The sequence below is a fragment of the Grus americana genome, chromosome Z, assembly GCF_028858705.1.
Source record: "Grus americana isolate bGruAme1 chromosome Z, bGruAme1.mat, whole genome shotgun sequence".
NCBI classification, from domain to species: domain Eukaryota; kingdom Metazoa; phylum Chordata; class Aves; order Gruiformes; family Gruidae; genus Grus; species Grus americana.
Genome location: NC_072891.1, coordinates 77,842,026 through 77,868,336, shown reverse-complemented (window position 1 = coordinate 77,868,336; position 26,311 = coordinate 77,842,026). Strand labels below are relative to the sequence as shown.

Sequence of the window (26,311 nt, the reverse complement as noted above, 5' to 3'; positions counted from 1 at the left end):
AATTGCATAGCGGGGAGGCAGCCAGGTAAAAGTCAGCAGGTGGTGAGAATGGGCTCCCTTCAGATTTATGTGGCAGAGGAAAATTAATATACATGAGAAGCAAGACAGAAGTTGGGGAAATAACTGATTAATACATATTCAGTTCATAGCCTGTTTCACTGGTGGCAGTTTTACTTTCTTAGTTCAAGGGAAATGAATGAAGTGTTTTCCAGCTGCCACACCCACGTACCTTGCCTTTTAATTCAGTTGCTTTCAAACTGTGGTCCCTGGATTTCTAGGGATTTATGAACAACCTGTAAAAAGTTAAATATGGTTAAATCAGAAAAGCAGGCCAGCCTATCAGTAAATTTAAATTCAAGATGCAGTTCTGCAGTTTTTGGAGTTTCCTAACTGGACAGGGTTTCTCCTTGTGTAACTGCATTTCCACTGTTGTTACAGTGCTTTAGTTCTATCTCCTTGGACAGAAAAAGTTTTTATGTTCATTGACAGGCTTTGAGGAATGGCAGATCAAAACAGATGGCCGTGCCATTGATTTCTGCCTCTTACACCACGTAAGTCCTGCAAAGGACCAAGTCCAAACCCTTTCCACCTCCCTAGACACTTCTCTTATGCTTCAAGCTATCATTAACTCGTTAGACCATAGCAGTGTTATGCCTTTAGTATATAGACCATGAGAAACAAAAGTGAAGTACTGAGAGATCAAGTGCATCACCAGCAGCGCTGGTCTTTGCCACAGCAGGAGCCATTTTAAGTGAAAGTTAAATGAAACAGCCTGGCTTATTTGACATTCATTTTCTAGAAGCAACATAATGACAACTGCTTTAAGCAGTGCTTGAAGGAGAAGAGGTAAGAGATGTATTTCGTACCTGCTAGTAAAATTCAATCAAAGAACAACTGCTGAGCTCTTACCATTAAGATTCTGCTGAATGGTTGTAGAAGCACAGCTCTTGCCAGCATGGTTTGTATTTTCTAGGGAGCTCAACTCCCAGTTTGGCACCTAAGTGGAACATTCAGATCTGTGAATGCTTGGCTTCTACTGGACACCACTGTTTTCAAGGCGATCCTGAACACGTTGCAGAAATACTATTTGGCACCTGACCTACTAAAAGCTTTCAGAAAACAAGAGGAATTGCAGATGAGAAAAGCTGGCCATCTGGTCCAGTGACAGGAATCATCAGCTCATGGTAGGGACCTCAGATTTAGGAAGCTGAGGATATCTGTACACAACAGTCAGCTGTCAGCATGCATATATGAAACAGAAGGAGATCTGTGTGGCTCTTTATGACTTTGTGAAGCTTGCATCATTTTCCTCAGATTCAAGCAGGACTATTTGCTTGTGCACTGACAATATCACAGCCAAGACAAAGCTCTTGTCTCTGCCAGAGAGGGTTAATTAGTAGAGGAGCTTGGTCCTGAGGTTGCAGCTTGTCTGCACGTTGGGCTGGGGTGTGGGAGTGTTTTTCGCACAAAGGTTTCAACTTGGGATGCTGCTATAGGATCAACATGCAAGTCAAAACCTCAACTCGTGTCAACACCGTTACTCCTACCACCATTATGGCTGAGGTGGGCATGTAACAGCTGGCCTTGCATGACATTTTCCGGGAGCCTGCCTTTGTTTCCCAGAGAGATGACTCTCTGGCTTCTGAGCACATGACCTCATCCAGCTGGTTTTATGTTAGGAAAGGAATGGCTTTTCCCATTGACACTGAAAAGAAGTGTAGTTAGGCAAAAAGGAATCACTTAATGTTGTAATGATGAAGCAATAATTACAGCCTTGTCTCACAGAGCAGGCAGTAGGAGACAGAGGTGCCCTCTCTTAAATTAGCTACCCAGGAGCCTCCTAAAATTTCGCAGCTTTAAAACACATAGGAAGGTTTGTTCCAGGAATGCCTGCCCTCAGGAATACCTCTGCAGAGAGCAGTTTGGAGCAGACAGAAAATCAGCTTGCTCTTTTAAAGTACTAGCACAGCAGACAGTATTCTGTACCCCAAAGAGGATGTTAATCATTTTTCCACTCTTCGTCAGAGTGTGCAGAGGTAACTTTTTCCTGAATAGTGTAATTCAGCCAAGTAATTAGGGAACTAATGAAGATGGGAAGGTAGATTTGGAACCAGGTGTTTCTGGAAGGAGTCTTCATTATGAGGGTCTAAGTAAAGAAACAAGCCAAATATATAGCTTTATATCACTACAGCTTCTAAATGTGTTTAAGCAATGGCTCAGTTCTACACAGAACATAGGTAAAAGCAGCCTTCACTGCAGGTATTGACATGATTGCAAACTAGTTACTATTGGTTTTTTAAAGCACTATAAAATTCAATTCTGGTTCTTGATTTTCTCAGACTTCATTTTTCTGTCAGAAATGCTGCTTAAATACTTAAAGAAGAACAATCAAGATTTTTTTCTCCCTAGAAAAGGAAAAAAATTGAAGTGACAGTACCAATAGCTTCTGAAAGTCAGAACCATCCTAATGACTAGAAAACAGCCTGACCCGAAACTCTGGATTCAAGTCCTGCAGATAAGATCAAACTTCACCTCTGTAGAAGCAAGAAATTTCTATTTAAATTTGTAACTCCTGAGTTCCCAGTGTTACAGCCAAAAAGTGTGGGGGTCAGTGTCTCCCCTCTTTTCCAGATCCTTCAGCCTCTTTTTGGCATGAAGTATTTGACCCACTTTAATAAGTTCCTGACCATGTTTAGCCTCAATGGTTACCCCATCACCCAGTGAAAACAGCCTTTTCCTCTGCAGATAAACTGACAAAGAGCATGGCAGTTGGTGTGAGTGCTAACAGATATGGAGAGAAGCAAAACTGCCTGTTCGATGGTTGTTTTCCTCGAGGCGTTCTGTGTTGCAAAACCAGAAGAAGAGCTCTAAGATCTTGGGTCGTGTTACTGATGAGGTGAAGCCATGGTAAGTCAGAAACGCTTGTGAAGACGACACTGACGTGCACGGCTGGATTCCAGCCCTGTGTGCTTTTTCAGAGGTAGCCATTTCCTTGTAGGAGGCGAGGGCATCCCTCCCGAGAGGGTGGTGATTACCTTACCGTACCTTATCTAACCTACCGGACCGTGTGCCGGGAGCTGGGACACCAGTAGGTGGGGTTCCAGCACAACTCCCCACAGGCAGGGCTGCTGCAGAACCGACCGCAGGCTGCAGGCTCAAAGGCAGCCCACCACAGGGACCTGGGGAGCTCCTTCTCCTGGTGCAGGTGAGCCTGGCCCTGGAACAGCACGGGCTGCAGGAGGGCGAGACCTCAGGCAAGCTTCCCTTTGAGTCACCTCATGAGGCCGCGGCCCCCCACTTCTGCTGCTGCAGGGAAGACACGAGACCCGTTGCTCCCTCTTCAGCAGAAGATGGCATGAGGGAGGAGGCCTCTTGCTTGTGTGGGGATTATTAATCCTTCAGCATATGTCCCGAGAGCTACAAACCTCACTGCAGGCTCATGGTTTTTGCAGCTCAGATCTTCAGCATAGCTGGCGGATGGAAAGTAAGTTTCTTTACTCCCTGAGAACTAAACTACCTTCTAGCTTTTTTTCCATCTCCTTTTCCCAATGTGGTCCTCACTTTCAAGTTTGGAGGCTGACTCAGTGACAGTGCAAACAATGCTGCTTGCATCAAGAGGAGGCTCAAAAGTATGCCAGTGTGAGCTGTAGAATATGATTCTGTGTTTTTGTGTTCCCTTAATGCTTGTGACTGGTTAGCAGAAAAAGAAAAAGGAAAGTCCTGGATTTTGGACGAGTAAGTGCATTTAAATGCCAGGTCTTTGCATTTGATGGACTTCAGGTCTTCATGTCCTGAGTCATCATGGTTTGGATCTGGCAGCTGAAATGCAGCCATCGCCTTTAAGGCCTTTACAAGGTCCACTGATGCAATACAATGCAGTGTCAGGATAGTGTGATCAGAAAGGAAAAAACCAACAACCAACCACTATATGGGAAGACGTTGCAGATTTTTCTACATCAGTGTGTAAATTTGTTATCTCTGCTTAATTACACTTAATCTTTGAAGTCTTGTGTTTTTGTGAATGATAAGATAGCACAACACTGATGCCACAGTCTATCGAACGATGGTTTGAGTTCTCACAGCATGAAGTGCCTGGTCTCTAACAAATACTTGGGATAAGTCCTGTATATTTTCCATTAATCTTAGTAAAAGGCCTTTCATGTAAGATTTTCAGATTCCCATATGGCAACAGGAAGCAGTTCTCTTGATGGTAAATACAGCAAATCTGTGACTATGGTAATGAAGGCCGTTTAGAAGTAGTCCCAGATTTAGACCCTGCTTAGTGTCCTCTGAGTCATTTCTTCTACATGGTCCATTCTTCTGAGACAGAGAAGAAAAGCCACAGCCCAGATTTCTCTCCATTCACACATCATTGCTTTGGCTGCTTCAGATGACAGTGCAGAGAAGGAAAAAGGGGAACATTTTGGTCTGAGAGCACCATTTGATGATCAGAACTTGCTGAAGGCAGAAGGTTAAAAGTGGGAGATATGAACTCAGTTCATAACCAGAGGGAGTGGGAAATAAAAGGGAGTGTCAAACAGCAGATTAAAAAGGGAAATTACTGGCACAAGAGAATACATCTAAACAACCTAATTGCCCTGATTTTGTGCAAGCTTCTGACAGCCAGTCTGTCAGCTGTTCATGGCAGCCCAGAGAAACAGAACAGAAAAGCCAAATATGGCAAAATTTAATTTTTGCAAAGGTGAATGTTTGCTTAAATTAAAGGCCTATAATTTTAAATTATAAATTTTTAAATAACAAATATGACTCAATGACTCAATTGCAACTAGTTAATCTTGCTGCGACTGCATTTTAGAGTCTAGAGAGGAGGATACATCTGAGAGAGACAAACACACACACTTTACACTTAGCATACACATGCCCTTGGTGAAGTAAACTGGTATCTTTGTTATCTTACTTCACACTCTGGGGAGTAAAGTGAAAAAGCATGCGTTTGGAAGCGTGTGAGCAACAGAAGGGAAGCATGTGTCATTCCACAGAGGGAAAAGTTTGTCTCTCAAATATGTGCTAGGCTAAGATACAAGAGATCTGGATTTGGTTCTTGGCTATGACCCAAGTCTTACTATGCCACTGTGACCAGATACTGGTATCTAAGTTCTCTACCTCTAACAGAAAGGGATTTTCACACATCCTGCATCCATATTGCCTGTTTGTTATGTGTCCGAAGCATAGTAACAAACACAACAAAGTCCTACGTAGCTAAGTCAGATCAGAGCACCTACATGCTGAAAAGGCCTTAGGGGCTCCTTGCTGGGAACTAAGTTTGGCTTGTCTTTGCTCAGCCTCCCATGACAATTGTGTGACGCCCCCATGACAAGGGACTCCTCAGGGGCCTTTTATTTTGGTTTACTCGGTGAATAGCCCTCAGCTTTCCATTGTCTGAAATCATGGTCTTCCCACTCTGACAGTTCCTGTTTCATTAACCATCTTTTTTCTTCTCTCTAGGCTTGGACAAACTGCAGGTTTGGCAGCCACTGTCCCAGTGATACCTTGCAATCCTGGAAGGATGCATCAGAAGTGAAGGAATGAGGGCATGAATAGAGCAGGGGTGTCCTCCTTCTGCAGCAGCCATGTTACACCAAGCCTGGCAGCTCTGTGGGAGGTGGTGCCGTTGGTCCAGTCCTTTCATCCATCTCCTCACAGTGACTGTGGTGACATTCGGTGTGCTCGCACCTTTGATTTGCCACCGACTCCTCTACTCTTACTTTTATCTGCGGCGCTGGCACCTGAACCCCATGAGCCAGGAGTTCCTGGAGCAGAACCAGCAGGAGGGCCAAGCTGCCCTCCATTACTTTGAGAAACTGCAGATACCAAATGCCTCTGAGGCCTCTGGCAGTGATGCCTTCCAGCCCTTGCTGCTAGTCACCATTATCACTGTGCAGAGGCGGAATGATTTCCACTATGTCTTGCAAGTGGCCTCTCGCTTCCATCACCTCCTCCAGAAATGTGGTGCACATTGCCAGAGCCACCGCATCCTCATCTGTAATGTGGAGTCAGACCCCAGCAGTCATCAGGATGTCAGGCTGCTGAGCAGCTTCTTTCCTATGGTCAGTCGTGATAAAACTGGGGAGAACCCTGACCCCAGAGTGAACCAGTTTGAGAAGGAGAAACAGGACTACGTCTTCTGCCTCGAGCAGTCGCTGTTGGCGTACAACCCAGAATACATCCTCATAGTGGAAGATGATGCTGTGCCGGAGGAGGAGATATTCACCGTCTTGCAGCACTTCTTGTTGGCCCGGTTCTCCAAACCATACCTCAGAGACGCACTCTACTTCAAGCTTTACCATCCCGAGAGGCTTCAGCGCTACTTTAACCCCGAACCCATGAGAATCCTCGAGTGGCTAGGTCTGGGCATGTTCCTGGGGCCCACACTGAACTGTGTGTACTCCTGGGCAATGGGGCGCCCCAGCCTCAGCTGGCCCATTGTCTTGTTCTTTGCTTTGTACAGCATGGCTCTGTCAGAGCTGGTGGGACGGCATTACATACTGGAGCTGCGCCGGCTGGCCCCCACGCTGTATAACATCGTTCCGGTCACTGAGTGCTGCACGCCTGCCATGCTCTTCTCTGCTCCGTCTGCCCGCCGTGCCTTAGGTTACCTGAAGGGGCTGCACTGCCGCCAGGGTTTTGCTAAGGATATTGCCCTTTACTCACTGCTGCGTACTAAGGGGGAGAACGCCTATGTGGTGGAACCCAACCTGGTCCGGCATGTGGGAATGTATTCCAGCCTTCGGCTAAATGACAATCCGAAACTGTTATGATTTGTTCATGCCTTTCCAGACACAAAGCCCAGAGAACTTGCCAGTGGACAGAGAGACAATGTGCAAACTCAGATGTTGTGGTGCTCATGCTGGGCATCCTGTGCCTCCAGGTGGACAAAGAATAACTCTCTTTAAAAAAAAAAAAAGTGTCTTTAAAAATAAACCCACGTACATGCAGACCCTATTTAATATATACTTGGAACTAATCACCGTGCACCATGTGGGAGGGGAATGAAGGGTTCCAGCTGAGGGCTGCAGGTTTTCTACTCTCCTTAATCATTCTTAGGGAAAAGCTCTCACACTGGTATAAATGGCTATGCTGCCTTACATTGGTTACAGAAATCCTCACCGTAGGGCAACAGAAATGTTGGCCAAAGTGAACGTTTCAAGTTTAAGCTAGTGAGGAAGAAAAGTCCTTATTTTTCCATCCTTACTAAGGTCTGATCTCTGTCCTCTGTCTGTTTCGAAGCTGTGGTTTTGAGCAGACCTTGCAAAAGCAGCAGTGGTTTATATGAATTTTCCCACAAATTTCACCTAGATTGCTCAATTTTACTAAGCCTCTATTTGTTATTGTCTCCCCTTACAGATCCTATCTGCACCTCCACCCTTCGCACTCCTTTTTCTTGGAACAGAGGCTCTTAAAAACAAAGTTTCCACTGTCTCGTTAAAGGTCACTCTGAAGGCAGGAATAGGAAGACAGAGCAAAAGCCATTGATGTTACACAGCCAGGTCACAAATGCATGTTTTCATTGATACATTACAGACTAAACAACATAGGATGACTACCACATTGGTTGGTATCATCACTAGTTGTAGTGGATCCAGGTCATTAAAAGAAGCCTTATCAGTTGCTGATTGGACTTACACATTCAACGTGAATTTACCTTGACTTTCTATCAGCAGAGGCAAAGGGAAGATTACATCAGGTGCTCCTGTTGTGCAGGACCCTTGTTTCATTTTGGAGCTGTAATTCACAGCTCAGCCCAGTGGTTCTTTCACTGCTCCTGGCAGCAAGCAGAATACCCACAGGAAACAAAGCTAGCTGTTCATAAAAACAAGCAACAAGAGGGGTCACTCTGATAGTGATCCATTAACTTGATGTGCTCTGGTGGTTAGGCATTTGGGATAGATACTTTGTACCACAGCTGTGGGCACAGTTAAATATAAAACCATGCAGATAGCAGAATCAAAACAGGCACCAAAATCTTTATGTCTGATGAAAAGCCCACCTTGACTTTCGTGGCTTTGAATCAAACTCACTTAGATGTCGAGTTTGGTTGAACTATTTCTGAAACCATATTCCTAGCTTTGGAATGAACCAAGTACAGTACTTTTGTTGAGTTTTGGTCAGTGGGGTTTTTTTTTGGTTTGGTGAAGGAAGAGCTCTACTCTGAATTTCCTTTCCCTCAGTCTCTCCTAGGTGATGTATGCCTTAAGCTCTTAACAAGTCTGGTTGTAGATGGGAAAGGCATAAAACTCCTGAGAGATGAAACCAAAGAAAGTTGCAAACCTCCAGCTGTAAGCATGTGAAGGGTATCAATTACACAACACACATGCATAATGCAAGTTAGCCGATTAGAAACGCTTCACAACATAGAGCAGTCCTTTGTTCTCTCAGTAATCAGCTGGGACACTTTTATAATACCTTTGGAAATCAGATGCGGGTAAAAACTGTTTGTGGATTCCATGCCATTCCAAAGGCAAAGCACCTCTCCTGTCAGAGGACACAGGAAAAATTGCACAGGATTTATTCCCAGCTGCTGAAAACCCCAAAGGTACCAGAGTGGTCACAGAGTGGCAGGTGGGCAAACCTATTCTCAGGCTTTCCTATAATATAGTTAAGATGGCAGCATATGAGTGTCATTGTATATCTATTCCGCTAAGTGCCTGTGCGTGTGAGGAAATACAATTTGTTTATACATCTTCAGCTGTGAATGTTTTAGTGCAACGTGCTTTTCCTTCACTCTTTCTATCTTTGTACTATACAAATCCAGGACAATGGCCTCTTCTTTTCATGAGGGCCCATTCATACTCATTCTCGCAAAGAAAATCTCACAGCAAGGTACAATAAATGAGACAAGGAAAGGAAAAAGGAGGAAACGAAAGAAACCTGAGAAAAGAAACCAACTAACTATATGCAGTTAATAAATGTTTTGATGTGGGAAATGATTTATCTGTCTGTCTCAAAGTTATTTTCCTTTTTTGCCCAGTAGTACTTTATTTGTTGTCCCAGAAGTCCAGGGGAGGTCAATACTTTCACTGAGCTTCATAGTTGAAAATTAAGAATATGAATTTGAGGCATTCCTTCTAAACTAGAAGACAATTTTCAGGGCATATCAGACAAGAGAAGTTGACTGGGAGACCAAACAATATGCAGAGGGCCTACAACTTGAACCTGCCACTGAGAGAGTTTCAGATAAACCCATTGAGAACGGCCTCCATTGTGCAAGGAGCAGGTTAATAAATTCTTCAGGTCCTTCTGGAATAATTTCCTTAAGTGCCAAATTCACCTTTACAACACTTCTTTTACTGAGCCTGCTGGGGGCTCTTTCTGAGTTACTTGGGTACTTGCTCAGTGACCCCCATGCCAATGAGGCATCTCAGGCAAGCGTTCCTTCTTCTGCTGCCTCTGAACTTTCACAGGTAGATTGATTTTTGTTTCTGTTTTCTGTGCCATTTTTATTAGAAATGACAAGTCAGAGAAGTGCACTTTGCCTCATAAAATGGGAGGTTACTGTGAGTTCTTAATTCCTGCTGGGTTTTGTTTCAAACACACAAGCCTTTTCCCTCTCTCTTCTGTCAGGGGAGTGGAGCTGAGTTACCATATCTCAGGCTACATAAATTCAAGGCCTAGCATTAACTCCTTGAAACGTGGCCTTAAGAGTTTGGTTTTATTCACATTAAAACAAACTTAGTGACTATTTTTGAAACAAACAATCTGGATTTATTGGGTGTTGGTTCATTCTCAATAGTTCAGAGACTATTTTTCAATGCAGCAACTACTGCTTGCACAAGAAGATTCTTTCTTGATGGGCTAGACAGGAGGACTCAAAGCATTATTGTCCGAGACAATTCAGGGGAAGTTATTCAATTAAACAAAAACTACCATTATTCTCAAGGCATGGCCAACATAAGCATGATTCTGGCCGAACACAAAGCATAAATTGATAGGTCTCTATTAGGTCAGAAGCCCACGATTTTCTAACTACAGTAGGTATCAATATCTTAGTGAGAAGAGAGAAGGAAAAAGCCTTTCTCTGAGTTGTGAGGAGCTGTGAATCACCAGACTCAGTATTTCAACAGCAATATGGCTGGATGCAGGGTGAATTACTTTTTTTCTAAAGATACTTACAAGCAAACTTTCTACAAATAAACCACCTTTCTATTAAAACTGTTGTCTCTTCTTTCTGTTCATTGTCCTGACTGGCAGATTCATCTCTTTCCTTACTATATTTGACTAAGAAAGATACTTCTGTGTTCATGCATCTGTATGGATGTAATATTTTGGATCCTACAACAATTCAGGTTGAAAAGGACCTCTGAAGGTCCCTGGTCCAATTCCCCACTCAAAGCAGGTCTTATTAGACCAGGTTGCTCAGGCATTTAATGAGGACATGAGATAAAATTAAGCTCTAACTGCTGGAATTTAACCCTAGCTTACTTTTCTATAGAAAGGCTATATATTTCAGAAAATAAAAAAGTAATTTTCTGTGGGAGACAGTTGTAGTGACAAAGGCACGGGCAGTTTTTCCCCCTAAGTTAGAGTTTATTTTTGTGTATTTCCACACCAGCTTTATAGATGTCATATCCAAATTCAGCAGATGACAGGGTCCAACATATGGTTCTGAATAATCTTCAGCATAACAGACATCTGCCAAAAATGCATATAGAATTAGGTACTCCATGGTCTGTGCTCCTTCACTGCATGTGCCTCTGTTGCTAGAGTAACTTAATTTCCACAAATTATCTGTCCTGACAGCTCATGTTTTAAAAGAATCCTCCCCATCTGCCACTTTATTTGTCCACCTGTAGGCTAAGAGTCAGCAATATCAACGTCCATTTCCATGACTTTGTTCTGCATGACAAGCTATGAATGCCACGTTCCCAGCTATGGAACCAGGGCTGATTTTTAAATGTTTACAAAGAAAAATAGTGTTACATTTTCTTGTCCTGTTAGTAAGCCTGTGGCCAGCTATGCATTCCTCAGTGCCTACTTTCTCTTTGACCTTCAGCCATGGTGTCCAGTGTTCCTCCAGCACTGCAGAAACCACATCTACAATGGGCTTTTCAGCAATCTGGTCCACTTCAGACATCTGTTGTATTTTGCAAATTGCATGCCAATGTTAACATGCAGCACCTAGGTGTGCTTTTTTGGGGGATTATGTGCCGCTTAGAAAAACAGGTAATAAACAGGTAATAAAGTGTCTCCCATTATAGCAGCAAGTTGTTTGCCTACTTGCTTTTTTAAAAACAAAATGTCAACAGAACGACACAGAGACCAGTGTCATTACTGCATTTATCTTCATGTCTTGTTACAGCTATTTTGCACAGCCCAGCAATGTTGCCACTGGCAGCTTGATTAAAGTTGTATCCTTGTTTGCTATTCCCACTATTGAAATTATTACAGAGATTTGGGTTTTGATAACAGTAATGTTATGTGATTGCCTGTTTTTCATTCCAAGTCATGGTGTTTGTTGCAGCCCAGCTTTAAGATGCAAAGAAAAGAGGGCTAGCAAACCCTCCCTGTGCAATCTGCTCAGTGCCCTTTGTGGGCCTGAGCCTGTTCTGCTCGGCACCCTCCATACCCTCCCTGACGTACGTGTCTGCAGACACTGCGTGGAGCCAGAAATACAGGTGATTTTTTTTTCAGTGGGGTTAAAGGCCAGGCTCTCTGCTTTGGGGGTGAGGGCTGTAGGTGAATGGGGAAAACACACCACTTAATAAACATTGCTTCTGATTAGATAGGGATGAACAAGCTGGACTTTGAGACAGTTAAGCAAGACTGCAGAGTACAGAAAACAAGAAACATCCAGCATGGTGTGGAGAGGTGAGGAGGAGGCAGACTCCACACAGCTCAAGTCTGCTCTGATTAGACTTTAACCCCATCATGCAGGCAGCACTCTTTTGGGGCACACACAGCCAGGTGTTTTTCATGTGGATGCGTATTATACTCAGACATTCTTCCAACTGCCAGTGGTGTTTTCCATTCCATTTCAAACTCTTTTACCTGACCACATGCAAAAGCATTGAGAAGATTAATAGTACTTCATTTATGGAAATGTAGCAGGAAGCTTTAACTTTTTCATTTTTCTCCTGGTGACCATGTAATCTCTGAAATGGCTTCATCCATTTCTTTCTTTTTTCATCTTTCTTTCTCAGATGTACTACAGTTTGTCTCTCTTCACATTTACTTATTATTTGCATTTAAAATGCTAGTTAATATTACTAATTAAAGGCAAAATCAGTATCAGAATGATACTGCTAGAATCACACAGAAAAAACATAATCATCAACCTGAAGAAGTGTAAGCAATTCTAAAATTTTTACTCGTTGCCTTTAAACCAAGCTTTCCATTGATTTTGAAGTACTTCATGCAGCAACAGCCTTGACTCAGAACTTCAGTGCAGAACTGACAGATGCTTTGACAACAAGGTTGGATATAACGACGACAGCAATTAAATTATCTTCTACTATAAAAATCCAGTACTGGCATTGTCAAACTCAAGAAAGCAAACCCACAAATTAAGACTTAAATAATAACCCAAGCCACCTGTAAAGACAGTTTTGAGTGGTCTTTAAAAATTTTAAATGTATACTTCTGTCAACTTTTGTATGGTAATTTCAGATGGAAAAGTCAACATCAGCAAAATCTCCAAACCATTCAAATACAAAATTCACTTTTGCTGTGCCACATTTGTTAAAGAAAATGCTAATGTTTTAACATTATCCATCTCTTTTATAGCTGACCACCATTTTCTGTTTCCAGGCTATAAAAGACACAACAATAAACATTTAAGCTCTTTTACTACTTATGCATCTCATTTGCAGTGATGTTTCAAACAGAAATTTGAGTGAGCTATGAAGATTTTTATATTGGAAGGCTGTTTATATCAGCTTCCTCATTAACATAAAAAAGCCATAATCCATGCAGAAAAACTTCAGTCACTGTAGTTAGTTAGATATGTATTTAAGCAATCCATTCTCACACACCCAAAACTCTCAAAAATAGTAATCCTTCCTCTATTAAACATTTTTCTCATCACTAAAAAAGTGGATCAGCAATCACTGCAGTAGTCTGTCAAATTATTTTTAAGAATACAAATAACTGAGAGTTCTTGTTCTTTAGCTCAGCTGCCCTCCCTTCCCATTCTCTCTGTCCTTTTCCTCAGCCTGGGATCTTTGCAGATCGCCTTTCCCATGCCAGAGGCAGAAGGGGATGAGGAGCCCTGGGAAGGCAGAGAAGAGCTGGTGCTTCCTCAGGAGCTGAACTCCTACAGGAAACCTGACGCATGGTCAGCCCTACAAACTGCAGAAGACAAACCCCATGTACCACTAAGGTGGGTGGCAATGCAAACAACAATGGATGCTACAAAAGGACATCGGTTTCATGCCATTATCGAGCCACTTTGTCACAAAGTTGTTATCTGTATCCCTTAGCATTCATCTGCATGATCTCTGCCTCTCTTTGCCTCTTATTTCCTTGAAGTCCCCAAATCTGATTCCTGTCCCGTGTCCTTATTCCTCCGAACATACCTTCCACCAGGGTCGGTGTTGCTCACACTCCATGTCCACCAAAGGTGTCCCAGTCTTCCTGTATTGCGACGTCTGTATCAAAGTCACGCTGTCCATGGCCACAAAGTCAAAGTAATGCCTAGGTGTAGCCACCTTTACCAAGGGTGCTCACACCTGCAGCCAGCCACTTGCTAGCTACAGCCCTATGCCTGCATCATGTTACTCTGAAAAAGGCTTAAACAAAAAAAGAAACCATTCCAAAATTAGCTGGGTCACAGGAAAGCTGAGACAGTTGGCAATTCTATGAGTTCAAACAGTAACTCAATGAGACAGGTTTACAACTTGGATAATACACCAATTTTGCCATAAAATAATTAGTGCAGGCAATGATTTGATATTTTTTATGGGGCAGGTTAGTTGTTTGGTTAAATGCAAGTACACTGCATTCCCCTCACAATGCAAGCTTATTCCACTTACCATTTAAGGATACGTGATACCACTATAACCTGATTTTTAGAGGTGTAAGTATACCCAAACTATGATAACATACCTGTGACGATGAAAATATGTACTCTTTTCCAGTGTCATTTTAATATCACTCTACTACTAATTTCTTCACAGCATGGTCAGTATCATGGGTCTGCATGTTAAGAGTACTGAACCTTAGAGTGACATTATCTAGCATGATTGCCCATTCCATATTCTAGCCTGAAAAGGCTACCATTCCTAAATTAAATGGAAAAGTTAACCATCATGTCCATTCACTTTTTCTTCTCCTCAGTCCTCGGAATCTCTGCTAGGATCTGTAGTCCTAGTGCTTGAAGTGCTGGATATTGGCTCAGAAGGACTAGAAAGGCACATACAGCCATTACCCACTTGGAAATACATATATATACTTCTGAAAGAGCTAAGAACACAAGGTGGGCTGCAGGGGATTATCTAAAGTGGTTTCTAAATGTCAGACACTATTTTTTTCAAGAAAACTCCCCCAGCTTTTCTCTAATAGCCTGTCAGATCATATCACAGATGACACTGGGAAAGAAATACTTCCAAGTACTTTCCTGCCTGTGAGAGCTTCTAAGCAAACCAGGAATGACAGCACTCAAACTCTGATTTTTTCTGTGGCCCTGAAGATGACTGTCAGTATGAAATCTTCTTGGTCTCAAGAGGGTCTTAGATAATGTATTTCATTAAAAATATTTTTAACCCATACTAGATGCCTCTGTGGTGGATAAACGTTAATACACATGGGGTTCATCTTTCTGCTAGGATGGGAGAAACAGAATATAAAGCAAACACTGTAAAGCAGGGAAGGCTTTGTGTCCATGTTATGTGCCACAGCATTCTTCAGCAAAAAGGTATGGAACAGGAAGGAGAATGTTAAAGAAAACAACACAAGCATAAGACCTTCATTTGGACCGTATCCTCAGCTTTTTCAGAGGTTTCTCTGCTGTCTGTGACAGAGTGCTACCGCTTGCAGCATGTAAGCTCTTAAGATTTCCTACAGGCACTGACCTTGCAGCTCTAGAAGAGACAGGCTCAAGGAGGAAGTGCCCTAATGAAGACAGTGTTGCTCAGCGAAAGGAGAAATCAGGTGTCTCACCGTGTCCATGTAAAGGTTAAAGGTGCCACTACATGAGACAAATAAATGGAGAAACTACGTCATTTTTCACGCAAACAGTGGGTCTTTGTGGTAAAGACATGCTAATGTCCAAGGTCGAAGAGCATGCTGTTGCTGAGAGTATGATGTTTGCCTAACAGTCCCTACGCTGTGCTTCCCTCCTGGAGTACTGACCTGCAGTATGGGGGGAAAAAAATAAAAATCAAGTCTATCTACCCGGATTTGGTGCATAGCTGTAGTGTGATTTCATATAAACTGCAATGCTGATATAATGTTTATAGACCATTAGCATTTTTCACAGGAAAATTTTGCTAAGCAACTTAGCAAAGTTTGTATGTCATTGTAATATGGGTAGGTGTTTCAATGGGATTTTGGTAGAAAATTTGGCTTGCACTTGTGCACCTCAATGTGGGCATATTTCTTCTAATAACCACAATTGTCACACATACATTGCATGAAAGGGAATCAGAACTTGCAGTTTCATTAACCCTGATACTGTAGCATTGCATTTTGCCTTTCCATATACTAATTGGAAAAGGAAAATATGTTTCTGTGCTAAATTTTCAAGTGAGGAAAATCAATGTAACATTTAGGAGGCCACTGAAATGATAGTCACTCATGTCAATTAAGGATCTGTTGCATTGTTTCTGCATTTTGTTTTCTACTCTTCTTTCCTGCACTGTGTAGTTTCCTAAGCATAAGCTTCCAGAAAATCTAACCCTAAATGGAAAGTTATGCCCAAGATGCCTGTAAACAATGTCTGTGGTTCCTCTTGTAGTTCTTTTCAGTCTGTTTTAGAAAAAGGAAGAACAATTTTAAATAACTGGAAAATGTCTCAGTTTCACTGCATCATGAATGGCCTTATATAGACAGGGGAGGGGAAAGGGGAGGAACACCAAGAGTGAGACCAGGTCCCATTAGTGTGTGTGGTTGTGGTCTGACAGCCAATGACCAACCTTGAGCAATGACACCTCCCCAACCAGCCTGCGGAGGAGGGAGAATGAAGGAGTGGAGGGAAAAAAAAACCCAACAAACCACACCTGTCAAGAATTTTATAAAAGCTGGCGATTAGAAGGACCGGGTCTCTTTGCTTGCAACCATCTCACTAGAAGCTTGTAGCAGCAGAGGCACTGTCCCCAAACACGTAAGTATAATCATTTCATTTCTAAACTGTAAATGTGGTACGTATATCAGCAGCTGAGACACAATGTGTTTATCTAAAGTGGGCTTGGGGAGTTGTTTTTGGTTTTGTTTTTATTTTTTTGTTCCAGGAACAGCTTGCAAGAAATAAGCACTCAGCCATTCTGCAGTGATCTTCCAATGTGACCCATTTGCTGCTAACACTGGCTTTCTAACTTAGCTTAGTCACTCAGAACTCCTGGAGTAAGTGAATCCTTAGTCTAAGGGGACTAGAGCAATAACATACCTGCATTGCTTTCTAGTGCTTTGTTTTGTTTGTGTTTGTTTATGCTTGTGGAGTACATAAATTTATGTTTTGCAAGCGGAAGAGAGAATGACTGGAGAATGCAGCTGGTCCTGACAAACACCAGTGCTGACAGAAAGTGTAATTATGTGTGTTCGTTGCACAGCTTCTTCTGAAGTATTGGTGCAGTAGTGTGGATGAGATTCTTCGGCAGGGGGGTGTAAGGTAGTCTGCAGCACAGGAAACAAAAAACTGCTTTTGCATTAGGCTGTAACCTTTCAAGTTGTGAACAGCTAGCTTCAGGAAATTGCTGAACAAACTCAAATCCTCATTGAGTCTATGATCCTCCATCCCTTTCTCAACTATCCCATGTGCCTGGCACCCAGAACTATGTAGCCCACCTGAAACCCTCACCACCGCTTCCCCCCTGCTGGCGTTACAAGACTTGAATTCTTGTGCAAGTCTGACAGCATTTTTTTACCTTTTCTGAGAAGACCACAGCCCTGAGAGGCAGCTTCACCCTAATGACCACACTTACTTCCAAGAAACCAGTTTCTTGCCACCACAGCCATCTCTAGCCATCGTGAGCGCTCCAGGAGTGCTCTGCACTGACTGCAGAGGCCAGGTCCCTGAGTACATAACCTCCTTTCATACTTGCTAGAGATATGAAATGGGGTACATTTGCTCAGGGCTTGCTCATTTGCTCAGAGCAGTAGCCTTTGGTCTGAGGCTAACATGGGAATCAGGACAGGGCACTGCAGGTCTCATCCACATGAGATATGAAGTTGAAGCAAGGTCCCTAGACAGAGCATGAAGATGGAAAACTCCCTTGTTCTCACCCTCATAAAAGAGACTAAAACCAACCAGGCAATTTACCATCATATATGCCCCAAAGGACCTATCAAGATGGTGAAATTAGTATGTCAATCAAAAAATCTGCTGCTTTTTCTAGATGACAGAAGTCTGAATATCTCTTTTGGTCCTATACCCTTGACTCACCTTTTAGAACCCAGAAATGAAACATTTTGCTCTGTTAAAACCATCACTCTCACTGAAAAGATAAAGGGAGCAATATCCTGTTCTTCCCTCAGAGCTCCTTCATACACACAGGAGGCACCACTTCCACTTCAACTCCCTAAAGCAAGTACTCACACAGAGTCACAGGGTAATTCAGGCTAAAAGGGACATTAGGATGTCTGTAGTCCAACCTGCTCAAAGCAGGGTTAGATACAAGGTCAGATCAGGCTGCTCACGGCTTTGTTCAGGTGGGTGTTGACAGTCTCAAAGGACAGAGACACCACAGCTTCTCTGTCAACCTGCTCCACTGCTTGGCTGTCCCAATAGTGAAAAAAATGTCTTCTTATCCAGTCTGAATCTCTCTAGTTTCTGCTTATGCCTGTTGTCTCTCACTCTCCCGTCACATGCCGCTGTGAAGAGCCTGGCTCTGCCTCTTTGATCACTACTCTGTAGGTATTTGGGGTTGCTGAGACGTGCCCCCGAAGCCATCTCTGCTTGAGGCTGAACTAGACCCAGCTCTGCAGCCTCTTCCTCGCAGAGCAAGTCCTTCAGCTCACGACCTTCTCGGTGGCATCTGCTGAACTCGCTCCAGTTTGTCAATGTCTTTCCTGTACTGCAGGGGCCCAACACTGGATGCAGTACCCAGATGTGATCTAAAGAGTGCTGTGCAGAGGGGGATAATCCCTGTCCTCCCCTGGCTCTCTGGGCCAGACCCCTGCTCACACAGGACGCTGCCGGCCATCGTTGCTGGCCCCTGTTCAGGTCTCTGCCTGATGGGGCCCTGGGCCTTCTCCAACGAGCTGTTCCCCTGTCCCACCAGCCCTGGTGGGATTACTGCCAGGGTTCTGCCCTGCAGGCAATGGCTGGGCATTTGTCTTGGCTGAACTTCATGGTGCTCCTGTTGGTCTCGTCCCACCCCCCATCCAGGCTCCTCTGGAAGGCTGCCCAGCAATCAAGCGTATCGACTAGTCCTGCCAGCTTGGTGTCATCTGCAGGCTAGATTAGAATGTGCTCCATCAGCAGGATGGGGCCAGGCTTGCCCAGCTGTTCATACCTATCAGTTTGCCCAATGCCCAAGTAACCAGATGTACTTAGAAGTAGCTTTTCAATGGAGCTCCATAGAGAGGTGAGGGCAATAAATAGATTTATCCACTGCAATGAGAATATAAGGTACATAACTCATTATGTGTGTCTCTCCTAAGCATACAAGTGTAAAAGAGGAGGAAATCCAGTCAGGTTAACACTGTGCATACATGTGACGGGCTAAATTTTTGAATAGTTTTCATTTTCCCTATCAACTGTATTTATCTATCTATATATGCAACTTTTGCTTCTTCAAACCTGCTCTTTGGAAGCAGAATCTCTTGTGTGCGCAGTGCAACGACATGTACATCCGGTTTGTATTGCTAACTGTCAGAGATGATGTTGAAGGGCTGTCTTTACTAGTAACTGAACAGGAAAAGCTACATGCATGGAATACAAATCATATTTTGAGAGTTTGGTCCTGCACTTTTGGAACCAATTTTATAAAAGAAGGCAATGAAGACACCCAAGAGAAAAACCTACAGAATCTAATCCAATCTTTTCCCATCTGCAAACCAGGACTCAGGTGAGATTTTCTGTAAGATTAGAAGATGCCAGTCACTTGAGGTTGGTTGGAAAGAAAAGATGCCAATGAAGTATTAATGTTTCTAAGATGATCTGAAGTGGAAAGTAAGAGTTTATTCCTTCTGCCGTTCGTCTTGCTTCTGCCCTTTGGTTCTCACTATTAATATTAACAGGATGCAGTGCTTGTGCTGATATTCATGAAGATACTTCTCCTGCAGTCTTCCATTACCGTAGCTGAGAAAAACTTGAGACTTCAGCAGTACAATATTTACTTTTACAACTGTGCTGTCCCCTTTTCTCCCACCCCCACCTCCTGCCAGTTACACGCTGGGGGCTGAACAAAGAACTTTGTTTGCTTAAGGAGCTGTTGAAGCCTGACAAACACTCAAGGTAGCCATAAAGCTGGGGGGTTTGTGCATTCTGTGCAGTTTTATTCTTTTGTTTTTTTCTTCCACTTTTTAACAATGTTATGTAAGTAGTTACCACAAAGAGAACAGATTGTATTTATACAATGTCAAATCAATGTGAAATTACTTGAGCTTGTGACACTATGATACTAGCCCACAGCCTAAAATGGGTAAATAAAAATAAAATTTCTTTAAAAACTTCATTGGTGGGACAACTCCTAGATACTGGTATTGAGAAGACAGTTCCTTCAAGCTTTTTCCTGCCTGGAAAAGTTGTCGAATTCAGCAAATAAAGCAGAATAATAAGGCAAATAATAGGCTTTGTTCTTGGAAGAATGAAATGAGCAGTGCAGCTTTGGCAGCCTGGGCACAACTGTTTTTCCTCAGGACTTGTAAGATGACATATCCAGCTCTTTAAGGGGGGGGGGACATTAATGTTTCTGTGGATGTGCTGGGATCTTACTCTTTACAAGGCAGCTGTATGAAGTGTTACTGAAGTGTAAGCCTTCTCCGCTCCTCTTTAAATGCTCAGAACAGTAACTTACAGCAGAGACACCCTTTCTGAATCCAATGGGGAAGATCCTCAGAGATTATGCTCCTCATGAAAGAATCACAGAAAAATAAAGTCCTAAATCAAGGGTACCTGAACATTCTGGACCTTAGAGCTATCATTAGCTTTACAACTGCACTTTTGCACTCATTTCTTCACCATTTCAGTTAGAAACACTGTGCATTTTATTTGTCCTTGTAACTCAGCAGGGTAGCTGAACTACTCACCATGGCCTTACAGATCATTTTGGGGAGCCTTTTGGCAAATCTCCACCTAATCCTTCACACACAATTAGATACTTGCATGGAAACTGGAAATAATCTGCTGTCTTCCAATTCATGATTGTGGAACTACACTGTATTGTTTCAGTCTCTCAGAGTACTCACTTGGATCAGCATTACCCACTGAAAACTCCTATTTCCATATTTCAGCATTTTGCTTTGAAGGCTGGTTTTGAGTGATAACTGTCTTTTTGTTATCTTTATACAAACACTGGAAACAAGTAAGATACAACAGACATTAGTCCCATTGCTTACTGCATTGCTGGAGAGAAAGTATACCCATAACAACATAACTAGAATAACTGATGATCTTGTAATTCAGCTAGCTGGATTAAAGATTATCTGGATACAGATAATTGTGCTGTAGCATACCTCCAAACTGCAACTCTGAAATCCCATTACTGATTTAGCAATTCATTAGTTTTGACCTTGGACAAGATCATATTCTTGCCAGATCACAATTTTCCAGTCTTTTCCACAGAGACTGTGAACTACTGAAGTGATTCCTCATAATTTTGCATATTAATTTATTTAACAGTGCTATGGTTTTGATTGAAGTGCTTACAACACAAACTATTATTACAGTAATTGTAATAACAAGCCTGTTTCCTATTTCTAAGAGACATATCAGACACAGAAAGCAGGTGAGGGATAAGGCGGGTTACAGGCAAACTTAATTAGCTGTGCAGTATAAACCATAGCTCTGCAAGTTCTTTTAGGTGGGACGAACAGGGTAAGAGCTGGGAGTAATGGAGTTGTGGTCACCACTGTAGAAGGATGCTTCCCAGAGCTCTGCCACAGCCTGGCATACAGAGAGAGGAGTGCAGCAAAGCCTGCTTTTGCAGGAGCAGAGCAAGGCCTTTCAGCGCTTGGAAAAGGAGGGAACCCTCCCTCATTTGCCGCAGTCTTCATCACGCACTCCTTCAAACTCCCCCTAAACCTAGAATGACTCACTGTTGATAAGTTGCATAGGATGAATTCTAGTTTCAAACAACTCACAAAAAGGTAAAGCAGGCAACTGGACACTGCATCTGACTGGTCTGTACTGGTAGACACCACCATTTGAATCTTGCACAGTAACATTACCAATACCAAAATACCTTCCACTGTAAATCAGAGATGCGGATTTATAGCTGTCACAGTACTGCGATAGTACTGCTGCCAGAACCCTGGTCCTTTCTGCCCATTACACCCTTCAGCAATGAGGGCAAGACAAGCATCCCCTGGCAATACCTGTGTGCAGGGAAAGAGGATGGAGGACTTGGCTGTGTACATGCTTACATGGGGAGACATATTTGCTGGCCATCTCTGGCATGTGGTGAAAGGGGAAATGACATGTTCTCACTCCCCTCTAAGGCTAAGTTTGAGAATAGAAAATGCGGACACTGCCCAGAGGCCTACCCCTCTGGAGGAAAACTTGTTATTGGAGATCTTTTGTGGTGTTTTTAATGATTCATCTCATGGATTTACCACTGGCTGATAAAACATTGGATGTTGCTTTAGCTATGGCACATGATAAACAGAGGGAAGACAGTCTTTATTTCTCAGGCTCACAGGCTTATACACATAGGGAAGTAACTTGGACTACTCAGATGATCTCAGAAACTGTTATTTAATGCCATATAATCAAAACTTTAATAAGATCAAGCATTTTGTCACAACAAGACAGAACCTGGATTTCAGGTGCTGGGTGTCTGCAGGTGGTAAGCCTCTGCTACAGCTGAAAAGATAGAAATGGGTGGTGAATCCTTCTAAACCCCCAGGTCTTACATAAAGCAATGTGCTATAGTTCTGAAAGCAGACATGGGGATGAGAAAATTACAGACCAAAGCAGGAGGGTGGGGATGGAAAATCAACTAGACCAAGTAGCAAATACTGCCAGCATTTGCCAAGGCATGAGAGAGGGGCATTGTTAGGAAAAGCGTAAAGGTAAGCAATGTGATAATTGGCTTTCTTCTGATTGGGACCAAAAAGTCGTACGTGCTTCACAAAGAGTTTGCAGAGTCTGCAATTAGCATACTTGTTAGCTTGGTGCATGTTTTTATGACAGACTGACCTTCCTTTAGTCTCTGAGCAAATCCATGTAAAACACAGTGTCTTTCCCACTTTGGTTCTAGAAAGATGTGTTAGGATGTGGCTCCTGCATTTCTCTCTTCTGGTTTGCCAGACACACCGAGCCAAGAAGAACTCGAATGGATTTCTGGGCACGTGCCTATGATAACATGGACCAGAGAAGCACGGAGAGCCCTCCAACGGAGATACCTGAGTGGTGTCTCTGGTCCACAGTTTGTGTATACAGTCTCCCTCAGTTTGTAACCATAATTGTCTTCCACAGGTAAGTCAAGATGACCCACCAATTCCCAGCGCTGTCTCCAGAGCAGAAGAAAGCTCTTTCAGACATTGCTCAGCGGATTGTAGCTTCAGGAAAGGGGATCTTAGCTGCAGATGAATCAGTGGGTGAGTTCTGGATATCAATCAATTAGCAGGACCCAGGACTTTTTCTCTTAATTTTGCTTCATCTTTGAAATCAGTGGAGTAAATGAAAACCACTCAAAAACTGTTGACTGAGCAGGAACAACTCAGCCAGGCAGAGCTGTGTCTATAGCAACAAAAGCTGACAAACTATGGAGTGAGAAAGGAAGCTCTGAATTGGAGCCCCAGTTCATTACTACATACAGGGACCAGGAGGCCAGTCAAGCCTAACACCTCTCTGTCTGACCTTTGTCCACCTTGCTAGGTACCATGGGGAACAGGCTGCAGAGGATCAATGTGGAGAACACAGAGGAGAATCGCCGGGCTTTTAGAGAGATCCTCTTCTCTTCAGATGCTTCCATCAACCAAAGCATTGGGGGAGTGATCCTCTTCCATGAGACCCTCTATCAGAAAGACAGCAATGGAAAGCCATTTCCAGCTCTCATCAAAGAAAAAGGCATTGTGGTGGGAATAAAGGTATCTGTACATGCCTGGCTAGGAGCATAATCGAAACCCCATTTCCAGTGAAAATTATATATGGGGCTGCACTCTCTCTTGCCACTTTTTTTCTTTTTTGTGCTTGGTTTTAAAATCCCTAGAGGATCTCTGCCACCATTCTCTGCATTGCTTTTCTATAACTAACCAGGGGCACGTTTGCATTTGAGGCAGGAACTTTTCATCCACTAACTCCCATATACTCACCATTCACTGCAATTAAATCCCTGCATGCAGTAACCTAAGTCTAGTCTTTTCGGCATCTAACAGAGCTCTCGAGCCACTCCCTGCAGCCATCTACACATTGCCCCTTCCTCTTACCCAATTAACTCATTTTCTTCCCCTTAGCTCCAACATTTCCCTCCTTTGCACCCTTAGCATGTTCAGCCCTGCATTTTACTCACGGTCAGCCTGCAAAGACAGACTAGCCGTGGGTACGAAGATGAGACTGATCTCCATCTCTCTGTAACCCTTCCTGTTTTTCTGGCCTCCACAGCTGGATAAAGGCACAGCACCCCTAGCAGGAACAAATGGAGAAACCACCATCCAAGGTAAGGAGAGATCTAAGGAGCCTACGCTATGACTCCTGCAGCAAAAGCCATGGGGTGATTCACCTGAGTTGCAGCCTTGGCTGGTGTCATGGCACTTTTCAGAGCTACGTCCTGAAGAACTGCTCTCATGAAGCACTGTTCTCTCATCTGCAGGGCTGGATGGACTGGCTGAGCGCTGTGCCCAGTACAAGAAAGACGGTGCTGACTTTGGCAAGTGGCGTGCAGTGCTGAAGATCACCAGCACAACACCCTCTCAACTCGCCATCCAAGAGAATGCCAATGCATTGGCACGCTATGCCAGCATCTGCCAGCAGGTATGTATCCTCCAGCAACCTTTCCTGAGATGCTGTTGCCCCTTCTCACTGTTCCCTGTGATAACATGCTAGGTAAGGATCCGCTTGAAAGGTGGATCTCTACAAGGGTTTTGGAGAAGATGAGGAAGAAGGGCAGTGCAGCAAGAAGGAATCCCACCAAAGTCAGGGTAGACTGACAGGACAGTTTTTCTTCCACATCCCTAAAGACTTCCCCATTTTTCTTTTTTTAGCATGGCTTGGTGCCCATTGTGGAGCCAGAAATCTTGCCTGATGGAGACCATGATCTCCAGCGCTGTCAGTATGTCACAGAAAAGGTAAGAGATTCCCGACCGTCTCCTCCCATTCACAAATCACCAGCTAATCTTATGCAGAGTTTGTGTTCACAAATCTCAAAGAGTTTTGACCAAAACTGCACTTCGTAACTGCATCATGAAAGTGAGTTGCTCAGTCAAATAATGAGTTAACAGCAAATGTAAGAGTAGAATCCATGCTTTTGGATTTCCACTCAAACTGCCAATATAAGCATTCTTAATCTCAGAAGGATGGACTGGGACCAAAAAACACTTAACCCTCTTTCAGTACATCAGTTTGCAAGGACAAATCCAGTAAATATGAAGCGTGGTATCCGGGTCATCTCAAAAGCAGTGGTGTCTCCGGGGCTACAACCCCTGTGATAAATTTCATGAGAAAGCAAAATTCAATTTGATGCTCTCACCTTCCCAGGGAATAAGCTGTCTTTCCACAGCAGGTTGAGGTGAAGATTTGAGCAGAGGTCTGTATTCAATCCTCCTGTTTTCAGGTTCTGGCTGCTGTCTACAAGGCCTTGAATGATCATCATGTATACCTGGAAGGGACGCTACTGAAACCCAACATGGTGACGGCTGGACATTCCTGCCCCAAGAAGTACACCCCTCAGGATGTAGCCATAGCAACTGTCACTACTCTTCTCCGCACCGTTCCTGCTGCTGTTCCCGGTGATTCCCGATTCATTCCTATATATCCATTCACACTGTGACTCTTGCTGGCTTTGCTCCTACATCTGATGTGCTTGCTCCTCTGGCACATAAAGGTCAGGGATTGCAGTGGCTGGAGCACTCTGTTTCTAAGCCTCAAAACCTCTTTCTTGCAGGAATCTGCTTCCTGTCGGGAGGTCAGAGTGAAGAGGAGGCTTCTGTCAACCTGAACGCCATGAATCAGTCCCCTCTGCCTAAACCTTGGAAACTGACCTTTTCATACGGGAGAGCCCTGCAAGCCTCTGCCCTGGCAGCATGGGTGGGCAAAAGCGAGAACAAGAAGGCTGCACAGGAGGCCTTCCGCAAGCGGGCACAGGTAGGAGGCTTCCCCCCCAGCACAGAGAGGAGCTGGTTACCATGAAGAAAGACACGTTGTCACCTTCCTAAGGCTCCTCTTGTTCCTGCCCCTCCTGGTGTTTCAGGTTTACCAGGATATTAGTCTGTGCTTTTGGCTAGCTTGGTTACTCCTGCTGTCTTTCTACATCTGCCTTTCTTACTCCAAGCTAACTGGTTTCCCCTCTTTTTTCTTTCTTTTTCAGATTAACAGTTTGGCTTGCAAAGGACAGTATGTCATGTCTGGGAAGACTGACACAGCTGCCATGCAGTCACTTTTCACTGCCAGCTACACCTACTGAAAGTGCAGTAACCCTCCTTCATCCTGACTCTCTTCACAAGTTGGAAGATGTTCAGAAATGAAAGAAAAACAAAAAAAATCTAATTTCCCTTGCCCTAAACAGAGCTGGAGATAAAATGTATTAGCTTCCTCTCCACCCTTCGATCCCACAATTTACTGAGGGAATATTATTGTTTCACCTGCACATTCCAAGGAAGGGGAATTCCTTCGATACAGCAAACAACAGCTGCCAATGAATGAACCCACTCTCCCTCTGGTTTAAGCTTAGCCCCCAGAATAGTAGGCAGATTAAGTAGTTCCCTAGCAATACAAATACATACCCTTGCCCATTACCACATTTTGCAGCCAAAATCCTGAATTACAAAACCTGATTGTGTCTTCAATCATGGGAATAAAACAATAATTCAAAACTAA

General features: G+C 43.5%; 3 protein-coding genes across 4 annotated transcripts in view; 2 read left to right on the top strand and 1 right to left on the bottom strand.

The window, feature by feature from the left end:
- PGAP4 (post-GPI attachment to proteins GalNAc transferase 4) overlaps window positions 1-19,790 on the top strand; it is a 24,615-nt gene extending 4,825 nt beyond the window's left edge. Inside the window, exons 2-7 of one of the 2 annotated variants that reach the window (XM_054810327.1) lie at window positions 974-1,184; window positions 2,746-3,484; window positions 5,467-8,580; window positions 13,169-13,336; window positions 16,077-16,276; window positions 16,404-19,790. In XM_054810327.1, coding sequence (XP_054666302.1) covers window positions 5,592-6,779 — 1,188 coding nt within the window. In that variant the 5' untranslated portion in view covers window positions 974-1,184; window positions 2,746-3,484; window positions 5,467-5,591 and the 3' untranslated portion in view covers window positions 6,780-8,580; window positions 13,169-13,336; window positions 16,077-16,276; window positions 16,404-19,790. The remainder of the gene's footprint in view (window positions 1-973; window positions 1,185-2,745; window positions 3,485-5,466; window positions 8,581-13,168; window positions 13,337-16,076; window positions 16,277-16,403) is intronic. The other variant, XM_054810326.1, reaches the window with a different exon arrangement.
- RNF20 (ring finger protein 20) overlaps window positions 1-26,311 on the bottom strand; it is a 63,907-nt gene that overhangs the window by 35,868 nt on the left and 1,728 nt on the right. The window lies entirely within an intron of this gene.
- ALDOB (aldolase, fructose-bisphosphate B) lies at window positions 16,152-26,311 on the top strand. Its single transcript, XM_054810328.1, has 9 exons — window positions 16,152-16,276; window positions 22,754-22,875; window positions 23,156-23,367; window positions 23,882-23,936; window positions 24,090-24,250; window positions 24,481-24,564; window positions 25,050-25,224; window positions 25,380-25,579; window positions 25,803-26,311. The coding sequence occupies exons 2-9, from the start codon at window positions 22,764-22,766 to the stop codon at window positions 25,896-25,898; spliced, it is 1,095 nt and encodes a 364-aa protein (XP_054666303.1). The 5' UTR covers window positions 16,152-16,276; window positions 22,754-22,763; the 3' UTR covers window positions 25,899-26,311.